Source organism: Vanessa atalanta, chromosome 9, assembly GCF_905147765.1.
Source record: "Vanessa atalanta chromosome 9, ilVanAtal1.2, whole genome shotgun sequence".
In the NCBI taxonomy this organism is placed as follows: Eukaryota; Metazoa; Arthropoda; class Insecta; order Lepidoptera; family Nymphalidae; genus Vanessa; species Vanessa atalanta.
The window spans coordinates 12,408,111-12,422,663 of record NC_061879.1 but is presented as its reverse complement, the minus strand read 5'-3'; the positions used below and the strand labels follow the sequence as shown (position 1 = coordinate 12,422,663).

The following is a 14,553-nucleotide window of genomic DNA, read 5'->3' as shown; positions in this document are numbered from 1 at the left end:
CCAAACAAATAATTAAAAAACGGCCCCAGTGCCTATTTTATTAAAATGTATAGTATGCGAAGGTCTTTACAATATTTATGTTGTTCGATATCCATGATATTTAATACATTACCAGTGAGTTAAATATTTATATAAATATTTTACATTATGAAAACAGTTTTTATTTTCCTGGATATAAAAAATAGGTTAAAATGTTACATAAATATACTAATATTATAAATGCAAAAGTTACTCTGTCTGTTTGTCGCTCTTTCGCTGCCAAACCACCGAATCGAATTTGATAAAATTTGGTATTAAGCAAGTCAGAACCCTCAGAAACGAACACCGAATCCAATCGTTTTCTTATATTAAAGATCGCGTGCCTCTTATCATTAAGAAGGATGTAGTATTGGTATCTAAATGCCTTACTACTGGACATGAACGACTCTTTTCTAAAAAAAAAGAATTTTGTACCAATGGACGAGAATAGTGACGATATTATGATATATTTTAAGATCCACTCATATTTATTCGGCATTTTTTAATAAAACTTTATTTGATTACATTTTCTTAAAAAACGTGATAAATCGCAAATTAAATAAGTGTTGTTTTAAATTTAATTTCTCACCAATTACGCTCCGTACATTTAAGATGTTATCTGAAAACGAGAAATAAAGTTGAAGGATTAAATAAAAACCGATTTAGTTCCCGACAAAAGTTCGGCGAACTCTGACATTCGACGCGGTCTGAACTTGACTCTATGATATTTATGTGTCGTAATTTTTTGTACCTTTTTCGCACTCATTTTTTATTCTAAGGCCTTGAGTTTTTAGGTAATTTGTAGATTTAGGTAAATGGTCTTTAGTACAAAGATCTCAAAGATAGTTCGAAACTTCTCAAAGAGCACCTGAAATGTAAATTAGTAGTAACACGCGAGTTGTTGATGTATGTACATGTTGACACATGCAAGTATCGTTATGGATTCCTTCACCGCTGAATACAAAATGTTTCGACTGTTTTGTTGGTATAAACTGTAGTCGCTAGATAAAACAGCTCCTCGTCCAGGGTTCAAACTCCAGGTCTATCTGATAAAAAGTTATTGGATTTTTCGGCCAAAAAGTTCTGGAGACTGGTTTGTGGAATTGTGAATAGTCCTGTCCTTCGGAAAGTAAGTATAGTATATAGTAGTAAGTATAGTCCGTAGTTCGGAAGTCTTTCCTTTCGTGTCGGTTTAGCCGTCCGATCTGATTATGAGTGTGAGGATACAGAGAGTGCATGTGTGTTTGCTCATACCCTTGTGCACTATATTACAATTAAATAGGTTCAGATTGCTAGAACGTATTCGAACCAGCAGTAATCACCTAAAATCCATGTGTTTCTCAACGCGAGTCTGGCTATTTAATATAAACGCATTACATCAACCGATGTTATCGTAAAACTAACATCAATCTAAAACAATGACAACATAACATTCATAAGAAAACTGTTTACGTATGACTCATTATGATTGCAAAATATACGATGGCAAGAAAAACAAAGATGACTTCTGAAAGGCGAGCAATTACCGACTTTTTAGTCTTTGTTAGACACGTCCAAATATTGGACATCATCACATACTTTACTCTGAGAAAACTAATGAACTTTTACTACATCGACTCGGCCGGGAATCGAACCCGAGACATCGGAGTGGCGTACCCATGAAAACCGGTGCACATACTACTCAACCACGGAGGTCGTCCAGTCGTCTGTCTGTCTGTTGCTCTTTCACGCCCAAACCACTGAGCCGAAATTGATGAAATTTAGCATCAAGCAAGCTTGAACTCCGAAGAAGGCCACAGATTATTTATACTTTTATGCCTAAAACCGGTGTACACACTACTCGACCACGGAGGTAATATATGGTATTCGATTATCGAATTTACAAAAACTATATGGTCAGCTGTCAGCAATTATCAGCTTTTTGGTAGTGTACTTCCAAACTTACTTGCTTACAAAATATTTTTAAAATTTTGACTTTTCTAAATTATTTGAATAGATGATGGACTAATTGTTTTACTCTTTGTCGCATTTTTAGTTGACGTCTACATTGAAGTCAGAAAAGCAAATAGCATCTGCTTTCTTATGAAAGTGTCTGTTACGTTTCGTCTTACAAAGTTAAAAAAAAAAAAAAAACATACAAACAAAGATATAATTTCACAATCAACATATATTAAAAACTAATAACAAATAAGTACATAAAAAAAAGATATTATTATTATTGTGAATAAAACTATGATTTGATTAATAAATTATTAATAATTCATTGAAAATCCATTTATAAAAAATAAAAACTGAATTGTATTTGAAAAGAGAAACGACCAAGTATTTTCTGGTTCTTCTCGTTGAAATCTACATTCTAAAGAATTAACTTCACATTGAATTTATTAGTGTCTATAGAGTTAGTGAGACTACTTTAATAAAGAATATTTTGCTTCGATTTGATATCATCAGCCGGGCTACCACGAAACACCACCAAATAAGCTTAAAACCATAAAGAAAAGCTAACTAATACGTAATAAGATCACTTTTAAAAATTACTAATAGCGCAATTAGTCACTTTAGTGAGGTGTCTATTCCATAAGAACATATTCGAAACTCGTCTATAAATTCGAACGTGCGATATTTCATTGTAAGAAAGCTAATATTATATTATCAATAATGGCTATAGCTTATACACGTTCGATCGCTATTATTTCGTTTATCGTGCGAGTACTATCGATCATTGTATACAGACTAGCGAATTTATAGATTTGCTCGCGAAAATTTAATAAGCCGATAAGAGTTACATTCTAGTAGAGCTTTGAGCAAGCCTAGCTTGTGCTAGGTACCACCTTCTACAGCCAAACAGTACAACTTTGTATTGTTGTATTCCGATTTGGAGTAACAAATGTAACTATAGGCACAAGGACATAACATCTTAGTTATTAAGGTTGAAGTTAAAGATTTAAGGGATCAACATCATTAATATTTTTGACAGTACCTTTGATTATGGTGACCACTTACCAATAGGTTGTGGTCACCATAGTCAGATGTCAGTTGGACATAACTTAAATAAAAAAAAAGGATTTGACAACTGTTTTTTTTAATAATCAACATATAAGTAGCAACATGTTAATACCCATTTCTCTGGTAAGGCGTCCTCTTCTTTTTAAGGAGATGTTTTAGAGCTTTTACCACCACGCTGTTCCAATATGGGTTGATGGATATATTGTAGATTTTCATAGGACAAATTCAGTATTTCTCACGATGCTGATCTTCACAGTAAAGTACAAGATGAATTATAAACACAAATTAAACACGTGAAAATTCAGAGATCCTTGTCTGGTTTTAAACCCGCAATCATCGGTAAAGCGTTCTGACCAATGGACTATTTCCGCTTATTCGTCGGTCATTAATCTAGATTTTCTAAAATATTCGCTCATTAACGCCACCCTAAATTAACATTCCAGTGAATTTATGGCAGTTTCGAATATGTTCTTACAGAATAGGTGCACAGAACTGTATGACAAGAAACCGGTACATCTTATCTTATCTAAGTATAATCTGACCACAATTAGGTTAGCTTTACACAATATAAAACAATGTTAGTACCTAGATTTTAAATACTTCAGAATTAGAATGTAATAGGTTATAATCAACATTATAATCAACATTATTGAATAAAACGTTTAATATTTATAATATTTAACTACATATTTTAATGAATGTATTTTTTTTTGTCTAAGATGATCTTGTAACACGTTTTGGGGAAGGTTTTAGTATATAACATTAGTAATATAATAAATAAATAAATATTGGACAGCTAAAGCACTTGTGTTATGGAAAATCAGAAGTAACGACGGTATCACAAACACCCAGACCCAAGACAACATAGAAAACTAATGAACTTTATCTACATCGACTTGGCCGGTAATCGAACCCGGGACCTCTGTGTGGCGTACAAATGAAAACCGTAGTTCCTGCGCCTATTCTGTTTCGGTCATTCCAGATTTTCCGTTCCATCCAATTATTCGCACATAATATATCTGCGCAGTATTCAAAAAAGGCGATATTATCTCAATTTATATATTATAAGAAACAAAGAATTATTCCATTTTGTATCTCTACATATACAACAAAGTCACCTCCTTCTTTGTAGACGCTTCGATTAGATACGCAACGGATTTTAATGCGGTTCATCGATAAACAGAGTGATTCAAGAGGAAGGTTTAATGCATGATACATGCATATTAGAGCAGAGAGAAGTTGAGAAGTTGAACTTTTCGTAAAACAATAATTTTCCCCTTTGTGTCTGTTCTTCAATCTAAAACTTGTATAAAGACTTATTGTACCCGTGAGAAACTACGACGGGTAGTTAGTTAGTCAAGTATTGCAATCTTACACGGTATTACCAAATACATAATAACTAACAAAATATAATAAATAAATACGGTTATTTTAGTATGGTTATTATTATCAAAAATTTAGCCGACACGCGGCGTTCTAGAGTACATTACAACAGCAGAGTTGGGAATGACAGCTCTCTGTTATAATAGAGCGTCATACTTTTTGCCATCACGATATAAAAGTGAGTCTTTTTTTACAGACTTTTCCCATACACTGCTGGACGAAAGCCATCATAGAACGACCAACAATCCCGATCTTGAACAGCCCGCATCTATCCCGTACCTAACACCATTTTTAAATCGTCGGGCCTTCACCACAAGACGTCCTAAACTACGTTTGCCTAAGCGTGGTCTCCACTCTAGCACATGTTGGTTCCAACGGCAATCAAGCCATAACCACTCCACTTCCAGTGTTACACGCAAGGCAATAGAAGTTTGACATCTAAAAAGCTCAAGTTTTTTTTTTATCTGGATTTCACAATTACTACGACTAATATAAAAAACTTTCACATAGTGATAGATAATAAATCAACAAGATGAACATCAGCTGTATAGTAGACTGATTTGTAGTATATTTTATGAGACAGTTCATTATGTTCAACAGAATCGGAGGGAAAATCGTCGGCCCATGTGATTTGTGTCACACTCAATGATATCCTTTGAGTAATAATATTAAAGTTTCGTATGGGGAATTCGTTGATCTTGGTTTATTTGATAAAATTCACCATTTTTTTTAAAAAAGTATATTCAGATTGGGTTTTCTTGAAAAATAATACAGCATAGCCATTCTATAATTTATGAAGAAAATCCATAACTTAGCGTAATAGGCTTTACCTATCTATGTACAGAATAAGATTACAGCCACACCAGTGCGATCAATCGCATGCGTGCATCGTACAATCAGAAGCATAAAATTCGGAATTCTATGTCCGGAATGTAGTTTATTCAGGGAAGAAACAATGAGAAATTTGTAGTTAAATTATATATTGACCACGTTTTGGTAACGGTCACCACCACTTTGGCACTTTAAACAAGAATAAAGTCTCATATCACCAATGCACCGCTAACTTAGGAACAAAGTAAGTCCCTAGTGTCTGTTATTACACTGGCTCACTCACCTTTAAAGCCGGATCACAATAATACTAAGAATTGCTGTTTCACTGTGGAATAAATGAGCGCGTGGTGCCTTGACTTGCACAATACTCCACCAACGAAAATAGTTTTTAGTGATTATAATTATTTATATATACACATCTAATATATTAATAAACGAATAATGTACTAAGCATTGTTATAACTTTTAATAGATTTTGATGAAATGAAGACTAATCGGTAGGGGCCTAGGAATACCCCCCCTATAATAACCTCATTATTTTCATTTTACCAATTTCTAAGATTACTGCGGACAAACAGACAGCCAGGCAAACATAAAAATAATTATTGTTTTGGTAAATTGCAAACCAAAACATACTTACTAACAGAAGACAGTTATTTCGAATTTACAGACAGACACTCCAAATGTATACCTTGATACAGATTCCTGGAAAAGAACCTAGTATGCTTTAATAATATTTAAATGACTTCTTAACTTTGCAAATAACGAAACTTTATTCTTTGATCAGTCATGTATCATCAGGGAGTCTCGTGTGACCGCAATATTTGCCGAGAAATTGACATTCACCGGTTGAACGCTTCGTTTTAATACAATAAAAGTATGAGTCAGTTCAATGACAAAATGTAAAATCGGATCCCGTTTTTGGATGACTTCGCAGAACATTTTTTCCGTTATATAAATGATCGTTAATTATGCTTTATCACAGAAAGATATATTGTAATTACGCGTTATTGGAAGCCAACTACCAAAGACGGTTTTATCTTGAGATAGAAATTCACTGGAGTGGATGGCAGCGTGGATCGGTGGTTATCGAAGTTGGAACTATAGTCGATCTATGCTAATAAAATCGTTTGTTCTGACTGCCTATCAATACACGGCCAAAACTATACTAAATTCGAAAATTTCAACTTTAAAAGGTTGAAAAGGTGGAATTACCTGTAAGAAATCTGGACGAGCTAGATATTTTATGCACAAGTTTAGCGACATGGTAGTGCTACCAGTATAAAATATAAATAAATCACTAAGATATTTTTTGCTTCCAACTATATGAAGTAACAATCAATGTATAAACATTACAAAAACTATCTATAACTAGAATTACAAATACTATATTGAAGACTGGCTATGAATATAGCACCGTTATTCTGCTAGCTTGACTGTTCATTTCAATCCTTCAGGCTCTAGCAGGAATGGTACATAGGTACCCTAATAACCACGTGAACCACGACTATTCGGATAAATAGGCACTTTTACACTCAATCTTGCTTATAAACTTATAGGGCCCCATATTCTCACGTCCGTCACGTCGTATAAAGCTTTTCCCGCATAAAATTTTGGTCTTGCCTCGCCATTAACCATTACCGCGTATTATTTACTACAGCACCAAGATCTAGGACAGAGTTAAGCATTTACCACTAAGTGGCCCATTTGCCATTTTCTATTATTACCTGTAATATACTTTCAGTAAAAGCATCAGCTTGACTTATGACATACGTCAATGTATGTATGTCATAATAATACAATTATACAACATAGAATTATTAATCAGAAACAAGACCTATTTGAATAGATTTAATCAGACATCTGATATGGCCGAAGAGATCCAAGGATGGTGATAGTATATTTATGCTTATCAAGGCATGTAGCATTGTCATTTTTTTACTCCTGAAAGTTACCTCGAACTACTCGCCAGAAAAACGCAATAACTTTGTTGATCCGACCCGGGATATAAGCCCATTTTGATCTGCAATCGTAAAAGCCATCCATCGAGGTATTTAACGCTGTAATAATATTATAAGTTCTTTACTAGTGTGCGTAAGTTATTTATAAACGCATTAACACATTGTTTTTTTAATTTTATTAGCACCTTTATTGTTAAGCCTTGAGTTCACAAAATGTGCATATATACAAGGTGTAATTGTGTCCATGTCTTAAAAGTTCCAGTTATGGTATTATCATTACCATAGCAATAGTCAAAAATAATGGAATTTAATTTAAAATATGTTAATATTTAAAATTGGATTTAGTGTAATTCGTACGACATTCCTCGAATTCGTAACAGTATATTTTACACGAATATACGAAAAATATCTTCTGGATAAGAATAACATTTCTCCTGGTTTTGAAGGTGCTACAATATATGAATAATACTGGCTGAACCTGCAGTTTTACGAGTAACGTAACACACAAATCGTCAATCCTCATTTTACAACTTTGAATTAATAAAGTAGCCTATGTACTTCCGCGGGACTCGAACTATTTCCAAACAAAAGTTCATCAAAATCGGTTCAGCTGTTTAAGAGTGAAAAAAAAAGAGACATACATTCGTATTTATAAAATTAGTACAGATTGTACTACAACTACGATGATAAGTGCAACTGCATTTATGGAGATTATATTTAATTCTGTTACGTCCAGATGTTTTCAAGTAATAATTACCCGTTAGTAACTCAGGACTAATTTATTCACTTGACTTTTGTTTACTTTGTTAGCTGTTTTGTAACTTTTACCTAACTCCCGGCTCCGCACGGATATATCCATGCGAAGCAGATGGATGACATAAAATTTCCTAACTAATTGCTTACCACGCAAGCTACTAAAGACGTTATGAGACATTTTCAGACCTCTTCAACAAACATCGTCATATTTTAGTGTATTTACACAAAATACTTAAACCTACCTTATAACACACTTCGTCCGTTGGTGGAAACACGAGTTTTATTTTGGTAGTTTTTGAGTTTTACACGTTCAGATAGACAGACCGAAAGACGCGGATTATTTGATGAAATTTGAGATTGAAACAAGCTTGAACTCAAAGGAAGGACAAAGGATTTTTATACCTAAAACCTCCCCCCCCTCCTTAACACGCGATCGAAAACTGGTTTATTATAAAAGAAATTAATCTTTTACAATTTAATCAAAAAATAATCCCATACTACATAGATGAATACCAAAAATTCGGCGTGAAAAATTTAGTTGGATGTTTTTTTCAAATGATCTTAATATTCCAAGTATCAAGATCACGCGCGATACAAATGTAACTATTTATTACTTTTTTATATTATGTATAATAACTTAATGATTGTGAGCTTACCATTATTTTTTAACTATTAGAACAAAGCTAGAACTATATAAGTATAATATGTTGTTACCTTGTTGGTAACATAGTATATATTATAACAAGTCAATGTAATAATCAATATTAATAGAATAATAAGTAGTTTTACAAGACAAATAGTTTTTGTTAAACTGAACTGCCGAGCGTGTGGACCCCACACATTCTTAAGGTTAGGTATAAATCAAGATTACAACGGACATACTTTTATTTTTTAAGTGAAACTTCGTGAAGTCATTTGAAGCCGATAAAACGAAAATACGTCACGACTAAGAGACAAACAAAAAAAAAGTACATTTAATTATAAAGTTTGACTTCATTTCAGTTCTGACACATTTTTTAAGATAATATACACATTGATTTATCCTGCCTAAACTTTATTAATACTCAGAGTATCTTTTATTTAGTTTTAATATAACGTATCACTGCCCACAGACATTGATACTATATATAAGAAATATTAAACATCCTCGTCAATACGCCACCAACCAAGGGAATTAAGATGATATGACCCTCGGGTCTGGTTGCCCTACAACCAAGTAAACAGTAAAGTTGAATTAGGCGTTGGGTGAAATGAGTTAGAAGTCAAAATTCAATTGTTTGTGCTCGACATAAGTGAGACAGGAAACATTCACGAATATGTGGAGGGGGCAACCTTAGGGCATGCGAATTCTAAGCCTGCGAATTCTAAGCCCTTTCCGAACAACTGACTTAAGTTGTCCACCGCTAACACTGTTAAGGTCTGGTAAGAACCAGACGGACTTAAGAGACGTAAAACTTTCAGAATACATTTAAACGATCTTCGTTCCCCAGACGCGAGGTTCTCAGCTTATAACTCGTGACCATAATTTCTATAATGGCTTAAACCGATGTAGGATGTATGTAACGATTCAAGGTAACACCTTCATGTCATTTAGCCCAGGAGTGTTAGTAATCTCCTTTAAACCCATGACGAATAAACGATTAAGAAAAAATGGGAATATTTTAAGATCTAATCTAACGAAAAAGCTGATTCGAAAAAAGCGTGCGTACACACATATACATTGAATGTAATGTACACTTCAATGTGTAAATGTATGTATACTCTCAAACATAAAGACACACTCACACACATAAATCTAAAACTTATAAATATAAGATGTGCGAAAATTTGGATTAACTAATAATAGAAGTAGAACAATTACGTCCACATGAGTGGCATCCGAAGTGGTCACATATAGACGCAAACTTTATCAATGTCCCAATTATGCTGTAAACCTTATGCTGACGCTAAGGTAACATGGTGTTACCATGGCAACTGATAAAAATAACGGTTTTGTATTTATATAGCCAGATAAGTGAATATGTACAATAATAATAATTTAATTAATTAGTCAATATATTGAATAGATTTAACTTCTACAATATACCTGCTAAGGTTGGTATATTATTTATATTTTATAGTGATAATTAAATTATATTTTCCTCGTTTTCAATATATATTGGTCACCCTCTCCATAATGCGTTTCTTGCGAATTGTAAAACATACCTGCTTCATTCGATAAAATAAATTCCTCCGAGCAATTTAAAACGTTTTTGCCTCAATATATTCTTACAAACAAACACCTGTTAAGATAATTACACGTATACCCCAGTTTAATAAAAAACCGTATTTGTAAACAACCTTTTTGCTACTCTTGTCTGCGATAGGTTCGATATGTTCATCTGAAATAGCTTTTTAATGAATATTAAATTAACATCAAAATATACTTTATTTAAGTATGCTCTTAAAAGCACTTTGGATCGTCATTAATTTTACAAGATAAATTAAATGTAAGACTAATTCCAGACCACCGGTTCTGAACATATAGATAAAAAAGACGTGCTATTGATTTCAATAGATAATTATATCACGTATATTTTTAACTTAGACCCTTGATTTTTTTTTAATTTTATCGATTTTACAAAATGCGTGGTACTAATTTTTAATAATAGTGAGAAAATTTTACCTGAACCGGGACTGTCCCATTCAAAGTCTGGTTTATGGTTACGCTATGGTTGCACAAAATTATCAACGTTGCAAGAGACAGATATTAGTATTTTTTAAACTACTGAAAAAATATTTTTTCGTCTAAATTTTTGTCACTTTAAAACACATTACTCATAACAACAGAAGAACTGGAAAAACGAATCGCAACCATTATCGTTTTATAACCTGATATATTTATATTATTTTTAATTCTGACACGTTAATCTATAACATTGGAGTTAAGCAACAAGGTGGTATCAGATCTAACGCCTTTTTTTTGAAAGGGTGCTAGCGATGGACAATGACCTACATTATTTTAGGGTCTTATAATGTCTTGGAAGATGTACGCTTCCACAAATTTAGGTTTCATGTAAATTATGGTCTCCTAGTACTTTTCTTGAGCCAAGAAAAGTACTAGGAGACCATAATTTACTCGGGGCGAATTCTACTAACTTATAACGGCAATGATACGATTCCGGATCCAAATATGATCGAGATCGTATCATTGCGTCATCATTGAAGTATTTATATATTCGAATATTCTTTACAAAGATTAATCTCAGTTTAATCATAACTGAGAACTAATTCTATGACGCGATCCCGATTATTTCCCGATTCAACTTTGACTGAACCGCAACGATAAACCTTCGATTCGATAGCGACAAAGTAACAATTTTAGTAGAATTGGCCCTTAAAGACAGTGAAATATTTATAAGCGACTTTACAAAAACTATCATTCATACATATACGCTGTCCCGTTACCGTTTGATGTGTAAATATATGTAAAGGGTTATTCAAGAAACGTCCGAATAAAAATAAATGTATTTTTAAGGTCACACATTTATAAGATCCTTTCTTAATATAAATTTTAGTACATTTATATCATTTACATTAGTGAGCCGAGATGGCCCAGTGGCTAGAACGCGTGCATCTTAACCGATGATTTCGGGTTCAAACCCAGGCAGGCACCACTGAATTTTCATGTGCTTAATTTGTGTTTATAATTCATCTCGTGCTCGGCGGTGAAGGAAAACATTGTGAGGAAACCTGCATGTGTCTAATTTCAACGAGATTCTGTCACATATGTATTCCGCCAACCCGCATTGGAGCAGCGTGGTGCTCAAACCTTTTCCTCAAAGGGAGCCTTTAGCCCAGCAGTGGAAAAATTTACAGGCTGCTAATGCTAATGCATTTACATTAAAGTTACTAAATAATATTCACAATAAAAGTCCATTACATAAAAATAATCATTACTATAGTAATAAACCTAACCTAATTTAGATAATGATCCGTTATTGTGTTTTAATGTCGGTACTTTTACATTTAATTCAACATGACGTGTTAAAAGTGATTCTATCAGTCTATAATAAAGAATATTAAGATTTTTGACTGTTTGATTAAAACATTATTAGTTTTCGCTCGCATCTTCGCCCTTGTTTTATTGGATGATCGTCATAAGTTAGACATAAAAGTATAAATATATCACTGTGTCCTTCTTCGAAGTTCAAGCTTGCTTGATTCTAAATTTCATCAAATTCGGCTCAGTGGTTTGGGCGTGAAATAGCAACAGACAGACAGACGACTTGACGACCTCCGTGGTCCAGTAGTATGTACACCGGTTTTCATGGGTACGCCAGTCCGAAGTCCCGGGTTCGATTCCCGGCCGAGCCAATGCAGAAAAAGTTCTGTAGTTTTCTATGTTGTCTCGGGTCTGAGTGTTTGTGGTATCGTCGGTACTTCTGATTTTCTCTAACACAAGTGCTTTAGCTACTTACATTGGGATCAGAGTAATGTATGTGATGTCCAATATATAGTAATATAGTGTATAGACTTACTTTCGCATTTATTTAGTATATATTTAAAGATAATTGTTTATTTACAAAATTACAAAGCATGTCAGTAAAATATACGGCCTTGACCACATACAAAACGTCATAATACTGGCTGGGAAATAAGAGTAAAAAAGTGTTTATAAATTCAATTATATACAGCTTTCATCTGCGGGCAAAGGGCAGGTGTTAGGTACCTGTCCTTTTATGTATCCGTAACAACCTGTATGCAAATTCATGATTAAACTTAAAAGCGTAATAAACAAAACAAAATTACTCTCGATTTTATAACTAAAATTAAGATAAAGAATAAAAAAAAAAACGATATTGTAAAATGTTAATGATATTTCGAAGAGGTTGAATAGAATTAAATTATCGTGAGTACATCGCTCCCGAACCGAATCCAGACGAGGTATGAATGGTCCGAGGTCTGAGCCGGGTTCTTATTTATATCTTGTATAAGCACGTATCGGCAGCCGGTCTCGGGCAGATGTCACTATTATTGACGCTACAAAATATCATGCTTAATTTATTATTAATTACATTTCACTCTGCGATCATTATTTTTATTCAATATTATTAAAGTATTATAATACATTGTTTTGTGTATACGGCCTTATTTTTTATTTCTCTCCGTCTCTCTTCAGTGATTTGACATTCGGAAGAAGGAGACGGACCCGTTTTAATAATCAAATAATATTTATGGTTAAAGCAGTCTGTTTTTTCCAATAATTCTCGTGTGTTAGTTATGAGAACGTTAATTAATAAAAACATTTTCCATAAAAATTTGTTCTAAATATATATTTATTTCTACTAGCCTTGTTTCAATCATATATTTGATGATAAGTGGTTTATCTTGATCTCAAATGCTGAATAAAGCACAGAAATCAACTTCATCAAAAATAAATTGAAAATAATATATTTCTTTACGTTGACAAAACAAAGCCGTTAAAGAAAATCGAAAAGCGTACATCAAACACTAACCTTACGATGTTAAAGTAACCCAGTAATAGTCGCGTGTGCCCGACGAGCGCGCCATGTGGCCAGTTGTCGCTTCGCCGCGATCACGCCATGTTGTGCCTCGTCCTGCTAGTGCTCGTCGCGAACGAGATCCGACCCGCGTACGTGACGGACTCCCCGTCCTTCGCTGATAGATTAGACAGACTATATGAGAAATTAGAAAAAATAACTGTTGCACCCGCAAAAAAGTTCAATGAAAAACTATACGCTAAACTGGATAGGTTAAATTCTCTCACGCCGGCCGAACTCAGCGAGGATGATGAAGAACTATTGTCGGCGATGCAATTGTGGGGGTCGATGAGTGACGACCAGCTGAGAGGGGTTGTGCAGGAGATGCAGAGGATGCGGGAGGACGATAAGAGTGAACGTCTCACTGATGAATACAGTGATGGATACTGGAACGATGATGTGAGTTAAATTAATAATTATTTTGCTAAAAAACTTGATAATACGTACTCATGATACTATTACAAATAAATTAAAAATTTTATTTTGTATAAATTATTTATTTACTAAGAACCTTCGAGTCATTATTTTTCAATCGCAAAACAATAATAATAAAAATCATAAAATGGTTATATGATGAGTGATTGAGGCAGAATTATCGCATAAAATAGGGACATAAAAAGGTCCTGCCTATTGGCTAATTACTCAATTTATTTCCCACATTCCAATGGTACACTTTTACTTTCCACTGAAGAATTAAGGATTAACGAATCAATGATCAGTATTTGTGTATTCTACCAATAGAAAATAAAAGGTAATTTTCGTAGGATTTGCGGGCAAAATAGTGACATTATCTAAAATATAATTTACAATATCTTATGTAAACAATTGAAGTTGTTAAACAGTTTCTGTAAATATAAACAAAAGTTGCGAGTTTTTTGATAAGACTCATTATTAAGTATATTCCTACGATAAGAGAGCAACATATATATGACCGAGTGATATAAGACTTAATTCTTAGCCGAAGATACACATATATACTATATTCCAACCATAAGAGGAGAAAAGTCAAATAAACAACATTTGACAACAAATTGACGCGATATCATTGGTCCAGA

At 33.5% G+C, this 14,553-nt stretch overlaps 1 protein-coding gene across 1 annotated transcript in view; it reads left to right on the top strand.

Moving 5' to 3' along the window:
* The first annotated feature begins 13,504 nt into the window (after positions 1-13,504).
* Positions 13,505-14,553, top strand: part of LOC125066503 — a 36,808-nt gene continuing 35,759 nt past the window's right edge. The window contains exon 1 of the mRNA XM_047674599.1: positions 13,505-13,897. Coding sequence (XP_047530555.1) covers positions 13,541-13,897 — 357 coding nt within the window. The 5' untranslated portion in view covers positions 13,505-13,540. The remainder of the gene's footprint in view (positions 13,898-14,553) is intronic.